The following is a 20,421-nucleotide window of genomic DNA, read 5'->3' on the forward strand; positions in this document are numbered from 1 at the left end:
CTGGGTAAAACTCTAGAATATTACGTTTCCGTTACAAAGTACAATCGCCATTGCAGTGATATCATTCTAAAACTGTTTACATATTGCTAATACTAAAAATTGAATGGAGTAGATGTTGATGTACTGCTGGATGCGGGCGAATACTGTATATGATGTTAGAATATATCGCAGCAATGCTGGAATTTTTTCTGAAGATGCGAGGGATTTACATCTCCTTAAATGAAGCGAAAAGATGGAAAATTCTGTAACTTTAAACGTATTATAGTGGCCATAAAATCAGAGAATCATGCTTCTTAGGAGTAAAGAGGGACATCCAAAGAGAGACTAAGAAAGTGCACGCCCTAAAGGGACGCACCGCAGATAATAGGAGATCTGTAATATTTCCTATCATCCTAGTTCCCGCACCGTTGTTAACAATTCCATAACCACCTTAGTCTAGTTCAACCGCAACATATGCAAAGAAAGAGCTTATTTGTAGGAGAAGTGGACATGTTGACGGAGATATGTAGTTGACGAAAAAGCTCTATATAAGCCATGGTCCCAAAAGGATCCCTTTCTTCCTACAGCTCGCTTTTTACACTTACAACAGAGTCATCCAATCCATATAATCATGCGCTTTACTATCTTGTCCATCGTTGCTGCAGCCTGTCTCATCGCTGGTACTACGGCTGTCCCGGTACCCGCAAACAACGGCCTCGTTAGGGAAGTTCCAGGCTATGAAAACGGTTCCAGGTTGCAGGTTCCGTTATGAAGCAAATGGGTCTTTCTGGATTTCCAAACCTTCAACGCAAGCGCCAAGCGGATCAGCACGTGACGGACAAGGTCAAGGCCAAGGACAACAACCTAGCAGCGATGCAGGAAACCTCGGTGGAGGACCAGTAGATGCAGCCAAATCTGCTGCAGGCAACCTTGCTATTTCCGACGGTGTCAAGTCTACCCTTGCTATTGCCCAATTGGCAATGTTGCTGGCGTTGCTGAAAACACTGGTATCTAGATATCTTTCGTCAATGATATCTTCTTTTTCTTGCCCTTGTTGCACGACTGACCTCTCAAATAAACTTTTTGTTACCTTATTCTCTTTGATTTCACCTTCTTACTATACTACATAACCGCATTGGAAAGAGACAATGAAGAAAGTTAAATCCTCTTTCAACTATCTACCGCAGCTTTATCATCTTATACAAAGTATAATGGAGTCTTGAATGCACCACCTTCGTTCTTGTTATGAGGAATCAGCTGTTAACATCATAAGTATAGCGTCATAATTCTCTTATTGTACTAAGTGCCAGCGGATCTGTGGCCAGGAGCTTCCATGTCTACCTCCGGCACTTTTGATCTTTGGAACTTGTAAATAATCGATGGATTATGGTACTACCTTTATGTACGCAGCAAGGTTTTCTTTGCAATTTTCAAATGGGAAATAAAGGTGTTTAAAAAGCAGCAGAATTCCCATTTGACCAGTTTTATGGATGCTTCATCCTGAAATGAATTGCAAAGTATTAGATGATTTATTTTTTGTAACCTGGTATCTGCCATCAAATCCTGTAATGAATAAATATTTACGACAAACCTAATATGCAAGAGACATTCCATCACACCATTTTGTCGCATGTTCCGGTCTCAACCCCTGCCACGTAAGTCAATTCTTTCATAACTTGTATGTGGAGCCAGACAATGTGCATTGACTGCATTTAACAGCGGGTCAACAAAATTCTTCTGCTGGAGTGGTGTTGGTTTCCATAGCAAAGGGTTGCATCACGATCTGTAAATCGAGATCCTTGTCCGACGTCGTATTCGCCTACTTCAGGGAATGTATTACCTGCAGAGCAAGTGTTACTTTGTGTGTTACCAATTCTACTTATTGTTTTATCCCAGACCGGAAGATTTCTGGTTGTCTTGTTAACAGCGCGCATATGTGGATGCTTCTTATCGACAGATGAAGCATAAGAATCTCCTTACTGTAATAAATAGATACAAAATTGTATCTATATAACTTGGTTGCAGTACACCTTTTCCAAAAAATAATGCCGCTGCAATTTGTCGTTTTGGTGTATAAATGTATCATAAAATTTCATAAATGCGACGTTACTTTTGGGAAAGGGTGTACAGCACGTTGTATTACTGATCTTTCTGCGGATATGATACAAGTCATATCAGCGTTCACGTTGCTGTAAAACCTGCTATGTATCTCCTTCCACCACGTGTTAATGTTACTTCGAAGCAAAGGGGTGAAAAAAAAGAAAGGTCTTCGCGCAGAATTTCAAGGATATTCAGAAGCATATGCTGTCGAAGCAATTGAAGTCGGGGAAGATTGGTATGAAAAGGATCAACATATTTTGATACAATGGTTTATGCTGCTATCTTTATTACGGTGGCCGCGCGGATTAATTATATCCGCCATAGCATATCTTTTTTCATAATGCTATTAATGAATTCCAAGCCGATTATTACCCTGATAACGGAAGGTAGTAAAACGACATTTAAGATAGAAGCAGAGCATTGGACAACTCTGCGCAACGTTGAACTTTCGGACATAAACACTATGTAAATGGCTTGTTATTGATGTACAAATTGACGGATGTTATCATCAATCGTTTCAGCAAAGTCTTGTTCTATTTCTCTAAAAAAGCTTCATACACATTATCGTCGCAAGCTGAAACGGCTGCTGCTACTCGCTCTACATTGCATCTTATTTTAAGCTACATTGTGTGATGATCGAAGAGAGTCGCATTTTGTTTGTTAATTTCTGGAAGCCGGCATGAATGGGACTCACGAAGTTTAGAGTAACACAATCAGATAATGGTGGGGTGAGAAGGAAAAACTTCCGTTTGCGTTAATTCGTCCACGCACACTTTTCGAACATACGCACGTACTCATGGGCATTTCAGAGCAGGTGCAGATTCTGGCGAAACGCCACTGGTTGCTTGTTCCGTTACTGATTGTCGGGTAAGTGGATTGTCAAGGTCATGCCAGACTATGTGTTTGTCCTGACTGCAGGTTGTTTGCAGAACTTTCGCTACCGGGTTTCAAGCTATTCCTATTTTCACTTGGTTATTCTTTCCGCTTATCCTTGCATATTCCCGCCAATCCTGGCTTCACGTTGTCGTAGCATCCATTGTCGCTACCTTGACGACCACCATCTCCATCTTGGGACTTTTGGATGGTATCTACGACCAGCCAGGCATACAACATCCATGGATCGTTCTTGGTATGTTAAATCATAACATATATGTCCGCTTGGCATATTGGATTAACCGGCTTGACACTGTAAGGATTTGTTGCTCTTGATAAGATCATTTTTGTGCTATCACTTGCGGCAGACAAGTTATGCGCGACTTCGCAGTGGAGACGAGTCCTCGTATTCCCGAGTGTCTGGGCCGGTATATCCCAGGTATACATGAGCTGGGGTCCTTTCGGTGACTCCATCACCTTCTCCAACACTGTAACCGCTACTTGGCCAGCGCTTGCTCAAACGGCGTCTCTTGGAGGACGTGCGCTCATTGAATTCTTGATAGCCATGTTTGGAACAGTTGCGCTCGAATTGCCCACAGTTGCAGATGCCCTGACTTCCTATCCGCTTTTGGAAGCAGCAGACAACAATGCCAAATGGCGTCAACTGCTACCATTAAAGACGCATCCGGTCACAGTGTATACACTCTTGACGCTCTTCGTCTCTATTTACGGTGGTGCAGTTGTCAACATCCGCGATGGCTCATTCTACCAAACCAAATATCCAGACTTTATGCCTGAAACTGTACCTGTTGGCTGCGTTATCGGTCCAGGAGGCATCCACTTTGAATTGCAAGCAGACCACGATCGTTGGCTGAATATGTCCGCCAAGCTGGCCGATGCTGGCGCAAAGATCATCCTGTGGTCAGAAGAGGCAGCCATGACCAAGGATCCAGAGGACGAAGCAAGCTTGTTGTCGAAAGCTGCTGAAACTGCAAAGGAGCACGGCATTTACCTTGCTATTGCCTACGACCGCATCGCTGAGGATTTGCAAGACGTTCAAAATAAACTCGTCGTATTCAGACCTAACGGAGAGATCGGTATCGAATACAACAAGGCTTACCCTGTACCCCTCGTGGTAAGCCCCAAGGCCGTCTTTACCTTGGATATGCGCAAGTACTCACGATAAATTATTTAGGAACCCCAACCTCACGGTGAAAGACGACTGCCTTACATGGATACTCCAGAGTTCGGTCGCATAGGCGCAGGCATCTGTTTCGATTACAATTTCCCTGCTTACATTCGCCAGGCTAGTGTAAATGACATTGATGTCATGCTCCAAGCTGCCTGGAGCTGGGGTAAGGAGAAAAGAGTACTACCTCGCTAATAGGATGCATTAATATAACCATAATACACAGGCCCTATTGGCACGTATCACGGATGGAGCAACGCATTGAGACCCATTGAGAATGGATTCACGCAGTTCAGATGCTCTTCACAATCTCTTTCTGGTGTTTTTGAAAACACTGCCAACGGCTTGTTCGAGCAGCACATTGCAAGTCTGACAAACTCTGCATACATGTTCAACTTGCCTCTGCAAAAGAGAAAACGAACACTCTATGGTCTCATTGGAAACACCTTTGGATACGCTAGCTTCCTCGCTGGACTTGGCTTTGTTGGATACACTCTGTATGAGAAGATTGCTAACAAACGCCAGCAGGGAATCTTTTTGCCTGAATAACTACGTATATATTTATTACAAAGTGAATGAATAAATTCTTACGCTATATGAAGAGTAGGCATACATAGGCAGCAGTTTAAATTTGAGAAAAATGTTTGTATCCTTTTCCGTGCTCCATCTTGGCAGCACAAAAGCTTATTCTTCTATCTGCAATTGTTTCTCGGGTGGTTGACATGGAACCGATATCGCGACAGTGGGTCAACCAATGACGTCGGCGGAATTTGATCCAGCCCCAGCCGGGGCTTGTTTATTCTTTGGACTGCCCAATTACCAAGGTCCTCTTCCAACGTCAACTCCCAACTCTACAAACGCCATGGCTACATTGTCGCGTTCCCTTGTGTCGGCTGTCGCCAATCGCACCTACGTTAACGTCCCTGCTTCAGCTCCAGCTTTGAAGAAGGTCTTGAGCGTCTCTGCCGGCAGCGTTTCTGACAGCCACCACGACGAGCACCACGGCAAGCCTTTGTTCGGCTCTTCCATCAAGCAGCGCTCTGCTGGAGGTCTTGTCAACCGCACCTCTGTCAATGGTAATCGTTGTAGAAAAAATTGTACGACCTGCATGTATTTTCATGATCGACTCACTTAGTTGATCTAGTTGGCCCCATCAACGATTTCCAATTGCGATTGAAGCACACCACTGCCATTCCCGATTTTTCAAAGTACAAGAAGCAGTCTTCTGAAGACGCCAGCCGTGCCTACGCATACTTGATGGTCGGTACCACTGGTCTTGTCTCTGCTGCTGGTGCTCAGGCTACCGTCAGCGACTTTTTGGCCAACATGTCTGCTTCCGCCGATGTCCTTGCCTTGGCCAAGGCTGAAGTCGACCTCAACTCTATCCCTGAGGGCAAGAACGTCACTATCAAGTGGCGTGGTAAGCCCGTGTTCATTCGTCACCGCACCGCCGACGAAATTGCAGAGGCAAACGACGTTAACATTCAGTCTCTCCGTGATCCCCAGGCTGACGCTGATCGTGTCAAGCGACCCGAGTGGCTCGTCATGTTGGGTGTCTGCACTCACTTGGGTTGTGTACCTATCGGTGAAGCTGGTGACTTTGGTGGTTGGTACTGCCCCTGCCACGGTTCTCACTATGATATCTCTGGCCGTATTCGCAAGGGCCCTGCTCCTCTCAACCTTGAAATTCCTGGTAAGTCTTAAATCAGTATCTATGCCACATTGATCGTGTTTATTCATCCCGTGTTTCTATAGAATACTCCTTCCAGGAAGACAAGCTCATCATCGGTTAGACGCGTTCTCCCCTCTAAAGTGTACTATATAACAGTATTACCACCCATTGCCTTTTCGACTAAATGCATTAAAGAAGAAAAGATACAGTCATCGGCAATCAACGTTGTTTTCTTGGTAACGTACTGTCTCGCTCTGAAATACGTTGCCATACACCTTGGAGACACGCAAAGGCCTTTCAGTCAAACAATTCTACATGTTGTTGTTGAGAGATCTTGCTTTGATCCGTCGCATAGAGATAGATTATCGTCGAGAACCCTAGAAAATTCTTGCGCTAACCATCATGCCTGATCAGGTAGCGTGACATATTCGCTTCTTGGTTATCTTCCAGTTCAACGACGCGTCTTGACTTTTGAATCTCCTGGAAGATGTCGAATTATGGTACATAGTTCTACATGTTTTTCATTGTACTCGAATCCAAAGTACATACATTGTCATTCTCCAACTCACTGGTGAGCTCTTCATGCATAAAACAGCTCATTCTATGTAGCGTTTATGCCGACGTACATATCGAATGGAAAAACATCATTTTCGATTCTCGATGCTACACAGTGTTGTACCTGGTGATGCTTGCTATTCATTCCTTATTAATATATCACGCATGCTAATATGCAACGAGTCCGTGGCATTACTACCTGGTTGTAGACTTTTTTTCAAACACATGTATCCCGTTAGCCAACCATTCACGTGAGACTAGTTTGCTTACGCTGTTGGGTCTATGAATATTACAAATTTAGGCTGGCGGCGTGTAATGGTGCACAGTAAGGAATATCGGATAGATCACCAATCTTTTCACGAGATTATCAACAGCTAAGGGGAAGGGAACGTGTTTCAGATTTGACAAAGGAACATTGCAAACCGAAGCAAACATGCCTGCAGACGCGTTGCCTTATGGCACGTACGAACATTTTGCTTATATTACATTCCATTTGTTTCGTATCTGCTATATTTCTGTCCAATCTGCATACCGACGGCGTCAGAGTTTTGATTGCCAAAGAGGGTAAATGGTTACATGCAGGTACTGAAAGGAAAGGGGGGCAAGACAGACACCCGCTTGTTTAAAAGAGAAAGAAAAGAACATAAACTCGAAACAAACAAACAACGAAATATAGATACAAATGAGGATACAATCGATGAGATTGGTTTGGGTATTTGTGGATGCCGGCTTGGTATGCTGTGAATATGATGATATCAGTTGCAACGGCTATGCACGAATGTTCGCATAGAAGGTGGCTGGTACATGTTACTGATAGACGCCGGTGCATTGTTCATGAGCCGTAAATGCTCGAGCGGTCTGTTTGCATGCGATGCTCCTGACTGGTAAAGCAGGGCTGGGAATGGCTCCCTGAAGAGGAGTCCTCGCAAACCTAATGCACAGCTTTAGTAAAGACAGTTGCATAGATCGTAACCAAAAAAATGCTTACTCATCCAAGCTGCTATCGACAATACAGAGCTCGCCATGTACTTGGATACTGTAGTGGCGTATGTCCGGCTGCTGCTGCTGCTGCTACCTGAGGGGCGACTGCAACGGAAACGAAATGAGTAATCGACGGCGTGAACCTTGACGCAATGATAACGTACCCAAACAAACTCGTTGTGCCCACAGCAAGGCCAATGCAAACACCAACAGCGCCTCCCATGAATGCCCCGCGCTTCAGTTTGGAGTATAGCTTGTTACGTGATTCAAGGTGCTGCTGTTCCATTGCGGGATGCTAAAAGAGAGAAAGCAAGTGGAGACCTTGCTTGGGCGCTGCTGCAAAGTCGAAATTATTCAGGCACAGACCAGAGATGGAGCTCTTATTTTTTCCCGTTGCCAGCTGACTGTTACAGCAGACTGACAGCGGGTATTCGATATGTTAGCAAGAACCGCCCTCGCTGCCTCGCCATTGCGGGCATGTAGGCTGGTTCGACCCATAAATCAGCTGTCGGCAATATATCGACCGTCTTGCTCCCTGCAACCTATTACTCGACCTCGTCTTCCTACTACTCCCAACTTGACCGCACAATTCTTATCGCGACGAGTCTTCACCACAACAAAATCATGTCAACAGCAAGCTAAAAAGCCAGCGACGCCTGTTCAAGCAGAAGCTGCCAGAACTGCAACTGAGACTCACAAGCAACGAAATGCAACCGACTGGGCGATTATTAAGCAACTCATGAAGTATATCTGGCCGAAACACGACAAGGGTGTCAAAGCGCGCGTCGTTATTGCGCTCTCACTTCTTGTTGGAGGCAAACTATTAAATGTAAATGTACCGTTCTTCTTTAAGGATGTTGTGGATTCTCTGAATATTACCTTCCCGGACGGTGTAACTTTGTGGACTGTTTGTGGAGCAACAATCATTGGATACGGTCTTGCACGGCTTGGAGCCAGCGCCTTCCAGGAACTTCGCAATGCAGTGTTCGCCGCCGTTGCACAGAAAGCAATTCGACGGGTTGCACTTAATGTTTTTGCTCACCTGCACCGCTTGGATTTATCGTTTCATCTGACTCGCCAAACTGGAGGTCTGAATCGCGCAATCGATCGTGGTACGAAAGGTATCAGCTTCCTGCTCAGCTCCATGGTATTTCACGTCTTGCCAACCGCCTTGGAAATATCCATGGTTTGCGGTATCCTCGCTTACAAGTTTGGCACGCCTTACGCCATTGTCACGTTTACAACTATCCTGGCTTACACTGGTTTCACTGTGATAACGACCGCGTGGCGTACCCAGTTTAGAAAACAAGCAAATGCAGCAGACAACGAAGCAGCTACCAAAGCTGTCGACTCGCTGATCAACTTTGAGGCTGTCAAGTACTTTAATAATGAAAAATTTGAAGCAGAGCAGTACGATAAACCGTTGCAAAAATACGAACGTGCCTCCCTCAAGGTCGCATCGAGTTTAGCAGCTCTAAACGCAGGTCAAAACGCCATCTTCAGCACTGCCTTGACGGTGATGATGTATATGACAGCTCAAGGTGTGATGAATGGCACTATGACTGTTGGCGATGTTGTCATGGTGAATCAGCTCGTCTTCCAGCTTTCCATGCCGCTCAACTTTTTGGGTTCAGTGTATCGAGAACTGCGCCAGTCGCTTATTGATATGGATACAATGTTCAATCTAGAGAACCAAAAAGCCTTGATCCAGGATGCCCCAGATGCAAAGGACTTGGTTTTCAAGGGCGGAAACATTCGCTTTGAAAATGTGGTCTTTGGATACCACCCCGATCGACCCATTTTGAACGGTGTTAGCTTCACTGTGAATGCTGGAGAAAAGGCGGCCTTTGTAGGACCTAGTGGATGCGGGTAATGTAAAGAGTATCAATGGTTTGTTTGCTGATATGCAACTAAACAATAACGGATCATAGAAAATCTACGATTTTGCGTCTCCTCTTCCGTTTCTACGAACCACAATCTGGTGAAATCTACATTGACGATCAAAATATTAAAGATATCAAGTTGGATAGCTTGCGCCGCGCTATTGGTGTTGTGCCACAAGACACTAGTTTGTTCAACAACACCATCTTTTACAACGTGCACTACGGACGCATCGATGCAACTGAGCAAGAAGTATACGATGCTGCGCGCCGAGCCCAGATCCACGATGTTATCATGAGCCTGCCTGAGAAATACGAGACCAAAGTTGGCGAACGCGGCTTGATGCTCTCCGGCGGCGAGAAACAACGTGTATCCCTTGCTCGAACAATCCTCAAGAATCCACGTATTCTCTTCTTGGACGAAGCCACTTCTGCGCTGGATACGCACACTGAACAATCCTTGCTCGCTAGTTTCCGTTCGATCTTGCGAGAGACCGGCATGACCAGCTTCCACATTGCTCACCGCTTGCGCACGATTGCTGATGCTGGTAAAACGCCAGATGAAATATTGGTGTACGGCTTCGACTTACCTGCATTATATTAGATAAAATCTTTGTGCTCAAGGAAGGCAAGATTGTGGAATCTGGATCTCACGAAAGCTTGATGCGTAAAGAAGGTGTATATAGAGAGATGTGGCACAGACAGGAAAACACTGGTGCCTATTTGTAAATGCATTCAAAACCGTAAACTAGTACTCATAGAGAAAACAACCCCTTACTCTTTTATTCTTTTGCGCCAATTTCTGGCTTCTTTGCTGAGATGTAAACTTTCATGCGCGCTTTTGGATGTCGAACGTGACACAAAGGCGCCAGTGGGTGGCCACTGCAGAGTCCGATTGTGGAGACCCCCTTTCGTCCCAACATCCTATTCCAACCTTTCACTGGAACTTTACAGTACATACAAAAAACAGCGCTGTGAAAAGGAAACAGTGCTGCTGCTGCTTACATATTCGCTACTCTTATAAATACTACCCATGTGGAGCGTAAGTCTACTATGTACGTTTCAGCCGTTTTGCCTAGAACTCATGACCAGGTCGTAGTTGATTGATCGTACGATTCGAAGACGATTCCCAAACACGATATTGAGCGCGTCCCCTCAGCCTCGGGTGTTTGTAGGTTGCTCTTTCGAGAACTCGCATGTACAATGTTATTTTTAAACGGATCAAAATGTATGATGTTACAATAGCTTCTATCGTCGTCGTCGTCGCGTACGTTAGCACCGACGCCAGCAGGTTGTAGGACCGCAACGTCGTCGTCTCGATTCCCAGCTACATTTCGTGACCCGCGGCGGCTATACAAGCTGGAGCAAGAAGCCGACGCAGCACCTGGCAATCCGCAGATCCAGGCAGCGTTATACAAAGTAAGCATAAACTATTATTGAAAGCCGTAGTCAACGATAATGATAACAGTTATTTCGATTTTACCATAGGAACTTCGTATGTGCAGAAAATCAGGACAAGTCGTTGAGCGATTTGAAAAAGGCAATTTTGCCCACGATGAAGAGTGCTATCGCCAGTATATTGCTGCCTTGGTCGAAACCGGCCAGCAGAGTAAAGTCATGCCTGAAATATTAGGACGCCTGGAGCGTGAGCGTGGTAAAATCACAAACGCGGCAGTTTCTGCGACCAAGATCGAAAGAGCTCATATATGGAATTTAGGCCTGGGGGATGCAATGAACGCTGCGCAGCACAGCGCGGCAGCGGCTGCAGCAAATGACGCGAATGCCACGCAGAAGAATCCTGTATACGTTGTGGTGGAGGAAGGTAAATAAACTGATGACTTTGTGTAAAAATAAAAGTTATCTAACGATCGTTGCTACACTAGCCAGAGGCTACTTTGTTTGGCGCATTCTACGCTGGTTAGGCGTGACATTCACATATGCGTTTTGTTTCCTCACAATCCTCTCATTGACCATGGAAAACTCGGGCCTGTTAAAGTCGACCACCAACCCACAGACCGAGTATGAACCATCAACACAGCAGGTTGTAAAATTCAGTGACGTTCAAGGATGCGACGAAGCCAAGCAAGAACTCGAGGAGTTAGTACAGTTTCTGAAGAACCCACACAAATTTACGGAGCTTGGAGGCAAGTTGCCCAAAGGTGTTTTGCTCACCGGTCCACCTGGTACCGGCAAGACACTGCTAGCCAGAGCAGTTGCAGGCGAAGCCGGTGTTCCATTCTTCTTTATGAGTGGTAGTGAATTCGATGAAATGTACGTTGGTGTTGGTGCAAGACGAGTACGGGATTTGTTTGGTAAGCAGCCTACATTTTGAAGCTTTTTACTCTTCATCTCATTCTAACACGCCACTGCTGTCACGACACAGCCGCCGCTAGACGCAAAGCTCCCAGTATAATATTTATTGATGAATTGGATGCCATCGGATCGAAACGAAATCCCAAAGATACCGTGTATATTAAACAGACACTCAACCAATTGCTTGTCGATCTGGATGGATTCTCTCAAACAGAAGGTGTAATCATTATTGCCGCGACGAACTTCCCTGAGCTTCTGGACAAGGCTCTGGTTCGACCTGGCCGTTTTGATCGCACCGTAAATGTGCCTCTTCCGGATGTACGTGGCCGTATGCAGATTCTCAAACACCATATGAAGAGCGTTATGATGGCTCCTGACGTCGATGTATCTGTTATCGCGCGCGGCACGCCCGGTTTCAGCGGCGCCGAGCTTGCGAATCTCATAAACCAAGCAGCTATCCAAGCTAGCCGGGAAGGTGTGCGCGAGGTGGATATGCGTCACCTGGAGTATGCAAAGGACAAAATCATTATGGGAGCTGAAAGGAAGAGTGCCGTGTTAACGGATGAAAGCAAGAAATTGACAGCTTACCATGAAGGCGGACATGCATTAGTGGCATACTATACACCAGGCGCCATGCCGCTGCACAAGGCAACAATTATGCCGCGAGGGCGCGCGCTAGGCATGACCGTTCAGCTACCCGAGATGGATAAGGATTCTTATACCCGGCGCGAATACTTGGCACAACTGGATATCTGTCTGGGTGGCCGCATCGCTGAAGAACTGATATTCGGGCCAGAGAATGTCACAAGTGGAGCGCACAGCGATATCGTTAAGGCGACGGAGGTTGCCAAGCGGATGGTGCGACACTTTGGAATGAGCGAGAAGGTTGGACCTGTGGATTACGATGACGAGGATATGATGCTTCTTAGCTCGGATACCAAGCAGCTTATCGAGAATGAAATCAAGGCGTTTGTAACGGTAAGATAAAACTACTGCAACAAAACGTAGCGGAATCTATCAGATACTAAACACCTAGTAATTTATATAGGATGCAGAGAAACGAGCCCGCGATATCTTGACAAAGCACACCGATGAACTTCACCGGCTAGCAAAGGCTCTTGTAGAGTATGAGACATTGTCGCAGCAGGAGATTATAGATGTTATCCAAGGCAAACAGATTAAGCGATAAAATTTGGAACGTTTTGAGTTATTTTTGCTGTCCCATTGTTGCTGCGGTTTTTCAATATTCCTAGACCCACTATATAAGAGCTACATGCAAACATCCCTAATACAATATTCTCTTTTGCTCACAACTCTATCCATACTGGAGAAGACTTCGCTGACTGATACATCAGAGGAGAAGATCATGATAAGAAGTGTGGATACATAGAAAGGCTTATGGTATGCATAGCTAAGCATAGATATCTAGAACTCAACGTTGTAATGCGGGAAGAGTGATAGAAACTAATATGTATACGCTGGGAAGTCAAATGCTGGCATGTCCAACCCATACCGTCGCATGGCCAATCAAAAGACGTTGAAGGTAAACCGATAATTTTTGAAACTCTTTAGGTTTTGGAAAAGATCAGTGTAAAGGTATTTGTTTGCCACAGGAAATTGCCACTTTTTCTTTCTCTTTGCACAGTCTCATCCCTTGGTGTTCATGTACGGGAATCAACTATGGAGTATATCTTTCTTTCAGGATACAGGCAATATACTCATAATGTATGGTTTGGATAGTTACTACAAACATGTCAAAGATCAGATATTTCGGACATCAATAATGTTAAGGAAGATATTGATTTTGCTTGAGGACGAACGCGCCAGATAGGATTTATTTTGTCAAGGTATGCATCACTCTATTTCTTTTTCTTAAAAGTTACACTGTATAAGGGAAGAAGAGAGGCTTAAGCCCAGTGAGTAACGTTGGGGTTGACAGCTGTAATAGAGTTTTTTTTATATTAGATCAGATAACAGATCAGCGGGACATATTGTTCTTACCGCCAAGGACACCGCATGCCAATCGGGAACCGGCGTTGCCGTTCTCCAAGGAGGTGGGGTTGCCACCCTTGCCAAGATCATCGGTGCCATTGTGAAGGACGATACCGCGGCTATATTTTGGTAAGTAACGCAAACAAATACTGTTGATAATAATAATTTTTCCCGAAAAATTATTACCCAAGAACGGAGTAAGGTCCCTCCAAGTAGACCTTGTCAAGGGTCAAGGTGAAGTTGGCGGTGCCGTCTTCACCGACTTCAATGTTTCCAAAGTCGCCAACGTGTCTGTTCTGGTCGGTGGGTGCGCCGTGGGTACGGTTGAAGGGGTTGTAGTGTCCTCCAAGCGAATCACAGCCTTATTGGATGATGATGATGATGATGATGATGAAAAATTATCCTTTGTTAGTCCAGCATTGCTCTACCATCTCCACAACCATGCAGCGTGCAGCATACCGTTGCTGAGGTCACCGTATTGGTGAATGTGGAAACCGTGGCGACCAGGCGAGACGCCAGTAAGGTTGGCATGGATCACTGCCTTGCCGCAGTCGCCTGGAAGTTGGGTAATAGAGACATAGCCGAGGATAGCAGCGGTGGCGCTTTGCAAGACAGCGAATGCGTTGACCATATTTATTACTATTGTAGCGGATCACGGAAAGGGTGGATGGCCCTTTATATATGTGCGCGCTCGGCTTGCTTTCGTGCGCGCTCTTCTGGCCCTATAGATCGCCGTTTCGCAGGAAAACTCTTCTGAGTCCGGATAATTTCACAGTGTATGGAAGATTATCTGATTGTTGATTGTAGAGTGTCGGGAGTGACATGAGTACGCGTTAATCGCTTTTCAAGGAAAAATGAACGGGTAATTGATCTCGCTCGGATGACAGACAGCACCGGATGCGTAGTGTATCTGATTGAGGAAAACCGGTGGCTATACGCTGTCATTTTAACTCCTTTCTATTATTAAATTCAGTAGATCTACTTATTCCACAGATAACTCGGGTTGTTTCGCGCAGAAATGATGAACTAAAGTACATGTGGGATTTGAGCTTTGACTTATTAATCTTGGTATGTTAGACCGTTGATGGATGGTCGACTGACCTGGGGACCTCGTACAGAGATCTCATTTCCCGGTTTGTGTTACAGTAATCCACAACCCGCTTTAGTTTTTTCAGCATCAAGAAATGATATATGAATGTTGATATTCCTGACTGAGGAGGTCATTGTAGGAATCGCATGCTATGACGACTATCATCAATCATGAATTATGCATTGTTTTCGCTTGTGTCATCGGCTATTACTTAAGTCTCACTCTGCAGACAACAAGCAGCGGGGGGAAGATGCGCGCGCAAATGTCAGCATGCAGAGTGGCTTCCTGCTGGAAGGAACTTCCATACAGCGTTAGCAAGATGAATGCTCTAAGCATAATCTACGACGCTGGATGTCTTATCATGATCTAGAGTGCTTTATTTTACCCGAATCAGTCTGTCGCAAACGCCGTTAGTTGGAAACTCGTCTTGAAAATCTCATTTGTACTTCTAGTGCACTTTCCAGTTTTGCGCGCCTGCTTCCAGTGTACTATCGTTTTATTTAAGCTGCGTTTGTGAGATAAATTCTCCCAGATGCTTCTCGATGTTCTTTAACAGGCAAGGATAGGCTTTTAAGAATTTTGTTCAATGACATATAATATAATGGTTGAAGATCAGCACAAATTCTGCTAAAGGTCTCACTTTCACGCAGTTTTATTAATCAGCCACTGAGAATCAACACGTATCGAGAACAGCAAGAGGTGAGCATATTAAGAACACTTGCTTGACATCTGCACTTTGTATATCTAATAATCATATCAATGAATAGGCCAAATGTGTATCGTCGCGAGCGTCAGTCCGAATGAACCGAAATTCGACTGCGGTATGTTTGCAGGAGCCAAGAGGATGCAGAACGGAGGCTTGAGAACCAAGAGAGCATATCCTATCAGGGAGAAGGAGGATCTGTTCCAATTATGGTTGTTTTTACGGCTCTGGGATAATCCACGGATAGGAAAAGGAATGCAGTTTTCGCTTTATATTGTGAGGATAGAGATCTGTACTTCAACTACCACCATCACTGCTCGAAAGATGCCTAAGGTAGGATAGTCTGCAGCAAGATTCTCCAGAAATTATACAAGAGCCTACTTTAGTGCGCAGGCCTTTGCTCCATCAGTATGACAACTGACAGGTCAGTCGCACCGGATAACGGAATAGCCGTGGCGTTGTCTACAGGCAAGTGGGAGAATAAATCATCAGATCGGCTCTATTTTCTTCTACACCTGAGATTTTCATCTCGAATTACAATAGTTTTCCCAGCCAAAAACACAGAGGTTTGCGATTTGTCGTTCAGCTAGGAAAAAGCAAGCATTGTTTCATCCTCGAAGCGAAGAGAGAGGGAAACAAGCTTGCTCTTTTATGTAATAAGAAATTCAGAATCTTCCAGAATGACTTTTCTACCATGGTCGAGCCAGCTGAATCGGTATTGGCGCGTTATTTTATTTCATTTTTTGATAGACTTGAAGATGGCGTCACCAAAACCAACAATTGTACGTTGCTGAAGGTTCTCTACTCCTTGCGATTCCCGTTGCTCATTTCTCGTCTGTTTAAAAAAAATGCTTGAGGGAAATTGGGGATTCAGTAGCCCAAGAACCTGCTGCCGCCAATGTCCTCCAGAAAACTTCGTCTTGCAAAAAGAAGAGAACAGCAATCGATGTTCTCTATGTCGGTATGCTGAATTAAAATTCATCAGCTTCCCATACATTTCGTTGTGAGTATCAACTTTTGCAAGAAATTCGTTAAGATCGGCGACCATCAACGATGCGTCGCTCATTTGAGTATAAAATTTTTGCACGTTTCCCTTTTGCGACAGAAGTTGGTCCCATCGCCGCAAGGAACACTGAACCGTCGTCGTACAGTTTTGCAATAGAGTCCAGCTCTGACTGTAGAATGGTTAATTGCATGTAATTCGTTTCTCTGTAAGAATAGCTGCATCCGGTATGGAAAGTAAACACTGTTCTGGTGATTACCATCAAAGCGAGCGCCGATCTTTTTTTCCGATACTCGTTGGCGTTCGCACCGTTCGTATATTGGTCGCAAGCCGGCATGAGTTTAAAATTGCTTGATGTCTCGTTCGTCATTTCCAGCGAGCTGCAGAACTTGCCTAAGGCTGGTTAAGAAGGACACTTTAGGCCGTATGACCTGATACAGCACTTTGTGGTATGCTTCCACTGCCTTTGTTGTCCTGGAAGCCTGATTTCGCAGCGGAAAATCATACTTTGCAATAATTAGACTGTGATTGGCTAAGACGTTGGCTGCCAGGCACGAATCAAGTGTAAAAAGGTTCTGTCTGGCTAGGTTAAAGTCGAGTGCTTTTGGGTTCATGATCTGCACGACTTTCCTTGTACGAGAAACGGCTCAGCTGTCCAAGACACTTCTTCCACTGAACAAGCCAACAAAGAGCGTCTGGTGGAGCTCATCACCAAACGTCCTGTACGAATTATCCATAGAAGAACTTGCAGAATTCCATCAAAATTGTTAGATTTAAATAATTTCCTGCTCAACAAACTGGAACCTAATAAAAGATCGTGCAAACTATAAGCTCCTGTGTGACGATGTCAGGTAGAGGGATATTCATGGAATTGCATGGTGACTCTACAAGCTTTCATCCTCAAGACTAGCCAGCCAGGGACGAGCTTGAAAAATTTTTACAGCTGACTTTATTCGGGACAGGTTCACGGTATAAAAGGGTGGAGCTGGGTGGCGCCCGTCTGTTTTCTTTTCTTTAGACAAATCTTCCAGAATATTGGAAAGTATGATGATACATCCGGCTATTTTACGATCAAGCTTCCGCGTAAGGTTCTGCCTAGTGCGGGAGGACTGAAGAAGCATGCTGGGCCACCTATAGCACACCCATACAGCGTGTACGGTGTAGGATCTGACTATGTCCAATATTGAAGATTTGTTTGTTCTAGTCGAACAAAAGACTGGGATAAATTGAAGAAAACGATGAAAATGAAAATGAAAATGGGGAATGCTGTGAAAAGTATACAGGATCTTTCCTTGCAGTCGTAGAAGACTCATACCGGTTTGTTCTGTTTGAGGATTGTTTATCGTCGACAAAGTTTGTTCAGGATGGAAGTCTAAGCCTCCGCTCCAAAGTATGAAAATGAGCTGACTGTGAAAACTAAACCAGCTCTTGCGGTGTAGACGGTGGTGCTAGGTAGCTTGGTGATAATAGAGAGTAATGGCCAACTCAGGAGTTCCATTCCACCCAATCCTCTTGGATTTTAAAGTTGACAGACTACTAACTGAGTCAAATTCTTGCAATTGGAAGTTATCAGCATTCTTAACGTAGCACAGATATTTATATTGTACAGTAGCTAGTGAAAAGGGAGAAAAAATGGAATACGATGCCATATTTTTCTGTACACATACGAATGCTGTTTGGAAAGGGAACAATGGAAACGAAGAATATGCTGCAGGCGTGGTTTATAGGGTCGTGGAGAGTTGCTAGGTAAGGTGGTAAGGTGGGGTGCGGTGTGTGCGTGTGTGTGTAGACGGTCGGAAGAATGGAAATTGACAATGTGTGTTTTAAGATACGGTGGGAACGTTAAGAGCTCGAAGAACACGAGGAGATAGGCGAGGATGCTGTTGTACCAGTATCGGATGCAGCTGCTGTTGCAATGGTTTCTTCTTCTTTAGCTGTTGTTATTCGTGTCTTTTCAGCCGCGCGTTGTTTCCTTTCCAATTTGGCGTAGTCTGAAGCTTGCAAGTCAGCAACAGCTCAGTTTGATGTTGAAAATTACAATTATACTCACGTAATCCACATGCGTTGCAGAGTGTGCGCGCGCCATCAGGACCCCTTCGCCACTCTGGCGTCTCGGATATATTGCAAGAATGGCATCTACCTTGGAAAGGAGCTCTCTAAGGAATCAGACAATATTTCGTTAGCGGTCTTGTACGAATTGGCGGAATAAACACAAAACTGTTCACTATTTACCTTGCGCTTCCGTTGCCGAAGTACCCTCAAATCGTTGCTGTCTATTTGCTCCCCCTTTGCGTTTCATGTATTAGAGGAAAAATATCGCAAAAAAGCTCTCATTGACGATGAATGACATACATAGTAATAGAGTCGTCGCTTCTCTTGCTGTGCCGCTAACTGGTGTTTCTGTAAACGCAGGAGTGCATTCAATACTTCGTTTGCGCGGCCAATCATTTCGTCCACCCATGGGCGCGGATTGCCGTCCGGTGTCAGCAAAGGAAATTGAGAAGATGAACACCATGTACGCTCTCGACTAACTGTATCGCGCATGCTACTGCATTGTTCAATAATCTAAACATCCTATCAATATGCAAATGATACATAGAGTACTACAGCTAAAGACACTTACCTGATCCATATCCTTGTAAATATTGGTTAACACTGCAGTGGAAGGAGAAGGCTGAACTTGGATGTGACGATGGAAAGCGGAAGGCGGGTTGAGACGCACGTTCTTTTCAAAAGGTATATCCTCATGTCTGGACGGCGGCGAGGGCAAGGACATGGCCGGCAGAATCGTTCTCTCTGGGGTAGGTGGCCATCGGGCGTCAATCGAGGAAATAGGAGGCAATACTGGTCGCGACGAAGAGCTTGTATCATCCTCAAATTAGTATCAAAAAAGACAGAGCCTTGAGCTTGTTTAAACAAAGCGCTTACCTGGATAGGGGCTGCATGGAACTGAAAGGGAAGAAAAGAAGTATACAACCAGGTAGCGTGGTCGATCTGAAAAAACCTGAACTGTATCTCATTTGTTTAATTACGTATAATACGTTTTAAACACTGTACCAACGCCGGTGCCTCGGAGCGGTGCGCCGTAAGAGTCATTTTTACAGCCTTAGTCTCATGAAGATGAATGGTTTGGTACGGATAACAATGGATATTACATGTACTCCATACAGTGCAAATTTGAATGTAGGTAACTATGTAGGTTCTCTGCTACTGCTTGCATTAACTGTGGAACGCTCCAAACGTATAAAACGTTTTAAACAAATCCGAAATCGCGGCTGACAGCTGATCTCAGAAACTTGGAAGTGGTTCCACCGTCTTTCCTTCTTTGGTTGTCCAACCCAAACTCACCACTCATGATCAAGATTCGCTATCCGGCCTCTCGGCTTCACCTTTTCTTTTGCCTTCATATTCATTCAACGATATGCCAGCTTACATACAGATATACCTTCTCAGCAAATTCTGATCAATTATCAATTATATTGCTAAAATCTACTCCCAACGGCCTGCATTCATTTGCAAAAGAGACTTATCCTTGACGAATGCTCCATATCTTGCCAGGTCGCCAGTTGCATCGCTGATTATGAACCTTCTATCGACATCTTTTCGCTTCGCTGAATCTTGGCCTGATCTACATATCACATCTCCGAGATGCAACGAGATCAACTGAAGATGTATTGGATTTATATCTCTATGTACGAGCGAATACAGAAAAGACGATGTGTTACGGGCGCCCACATTCTGAAAATAGTTTCATTGTAAAAGCTCTATCATCACCATGAGAAGCGTCAACGAACCAACGGAGATAACCCTTTGCGTTTGACCGATGTTCGGTCTTGGACATGATAGATTTCGGATTGGGATTCTGAGCAAATCACATGAACAGATGCGATAAAAACAATAGCGGACGTGCAATATCTTCAACGAATGGAAAGAGAGATCTCGGGGGCAGCACGCTGTTGGACTTATCAATCGTCGTATATTATAGCTCAATGCGATGTGAAAGAAGAGGTTAGGAATCTTGTCCGCAACTTTGGAGACTCTCTTACTGTGAATCTCTAGTTGGATGGTTCTTGCTACACCTTTTTCCACAT

At 44.8% G+C, this 20,421-nt stretch overlaps 9 protein-coding genes across 9 annotated transcripts; 5 read left to right on the plus strand and 4 right to left on the minus strand.

The window, feature by feature from the left end:
- Positions 1-610: 610 nt before the first annotated feature.
- VTP01DRAFT_1342 (uncharacterized protein) lies at positions 611-882 on the plus strand (the record flags this gene model as incomplete). The annotated part of the gene is made up of 2 exons (XM_069379682.1): positions 611-676; positions 733-882. 2 exons carry the CDS (start codon positions 611-613, stop codon positions 880-882), a joined length of 216 nt encoding a protein of 71 aa, XP_069238750.1.
- A 1,993-nt stretch (positions 883-2,875) lies between these two features.
- On the plus strand, positions 2,876-4,690 carry VTP01DRAFT_1343 (uncharacterized protein; the record flags this gene model as incomplete). Its single annotated transcript, XM_069379683.1, has 5 exons — positions 2,876-2,946; positions 3,009-3,208; positions 3,273-4,087; positions 4,148-4,307; positions 4,368-4,690. 5 exons carry the CDS (start codon positions 2,876-2,878, stop codon positions 4,688-4,690), a joined length of 1,569 nt encoding a protein of 522 aa, XP_069238751.1.
- Positions 4,691-4,895: 205 nt separating this feature from the next.
- On the plus strand, positions 4,896-5,934 carry VTP01DRAFT_1344 (uncharacterized protein; the record flags this gene model as incomplete). Its single annotated transcript, XM_069379684.1, has 3 exons — positions 4,896-5,217; positions 5,286-5,834; positions 5,897-5,934. The coding sequence occupies 3 exons, from the start codon at positions 4,896-4,898 to the stop codon at positions 5,932-5,934; spliced, it is 909 nt and encodes a 302-aa protein (XP_069238752.1).
- A 1,189-nt stretch (positions 5,935-7,123) lies between these two features.
- On the minus strand, positions 7,124-7,635 carry VTP01DRAFT_1345 (uncharacterized protein; the record flags this gene model as incomplete). The annotated part of the gene is made up of 3 exons (XM_069379685.1): positions 7,124-7,299; positions 7,357-7,454; positions 7,514-7,635. 3 exons carry the CDS (start codon positions 7,633-7,635, stop codon positions 7,124-7,126), a joined length of 396 nt encoding a protein of 131 aa, XP_069238753.1.
- A 150-nt stretch (positions 7,636-7,785) lies between these two features.
- VTP01DRAFT_1346 (uncharacterized protein) lies at positions 7,786-9,958 on the plus strand (the record flags this gene model as incomplete). Its single annotated transcript, XM_069379686.1, has 3 exons — positions 7,786-9,218; positions 9,281-9,777; positions 9,834-9,958. 3 exons carry the CDS (start codon positions 7,786-7,788, stop codon positions 9,956-9,958), a joined length of 2,055 nt encoding a protein of 684 aa, XP_069238754.1.
- Positions 9,959-10,262: 304 nt separating this feature from the next.
- Positions 10,263-12,731, plus strand: VTP01DRAFT_1347 (uncharacterized protein; the record flags this gene model as incomplete). The annotated part of the gene is made up of 8 exons (XM_069379687.1): positions 10,263-10,271; positions 10,329-10,400; positions 10,475-10,648; positions 10,718-10,883; positions 10,947-11,051; positions 11,113-11,541; positions 11,613-12,520; positions 12,591-12,731. The coding sequence occupies 8 exons, from the start codon at positions 10,263-10,265 to the stop codon at positions 12,729-12,731; spliced, it is 2,004 nt and encodes a 667-aa protein (XP_069238755.1).
- A 718-nt stretch (positions 12,732-13,449) lies between these two features.
- On the minus strand, positions 13,450-14,165 carry VTP01DRAFT_1348 (uncharacterized protein; the record flags this gene model as incomplete). The annotated part of the gene is made up of 4 exons (XM_069379688.1): positions 13,450-13,481; positions 13,544-13,653; positions 13,721-13,895; positions 13,994-14,165. 4 exons carry the CDS (start codon positions 14,163-14,165, stop codon positions 13,450-13,452), a joined length of 489 nt encoding a protein of 162 aa, XP_069238756.1.
- A 2,193-nt stretch (positions 14,166-16,358) lies between these two features.
- On the minus strand, positions 16,359-16,944 carry VTP01DRAFT_1349 (uncharacterized protein; the record flags this gene model as incomplete). Its single annotated transcript, XM_069379689.1, has 2 exons — positions 16,359-16,502; positions 16,762-16,944. 2 exons carry the CDS (start codon positions 16,942-16,944, stop codon positions 16,359-16,361), a joined length of 327 nt encoding a protein of 108 aa, XP_069238757.1.
- Positions 16,945-18,172: 1,228 nt separating this feature from the next.
- VTP01DRAFT_1350 (uncharacterized protein) lies at positions 18,173-19,275 on the minus strand (the record flags this gene model as incomplete). Its single annotated transcript, XM_069379691.1, has 6 exons — positions 18,173-18,321; positions 18,381-18,486; positions 18,563-18,616; positions 18,683-18,895; positions 18,954-19,191; positions 19,259-19,275. The coding sequence occupies 6 exons, from the start codon at positions 19,273-19,275 to the stop codon at positions 18,173-18,175; spliced, it is 777 nt and encodes a 258-aa protein (XP_069238758.1).
- Positions 19,276-20,421: the final 1,146 nt, after the last annotated feature.

Source organism: Rhizomucor pusillus, assembly GCF_041956525.1.
Source record: "Rhizomucor pusillus strain CBS 183.67 unplaced genomic scaffold VTP01scaffold_10, whole genome shotgun sequence".
NCBI lineage: Eukaryota > Fungi > Mucoromycota > Mucoromycetes > Mucorales > Lichtheimiaceae > Rhizomucor > Rhizomucor pusillus.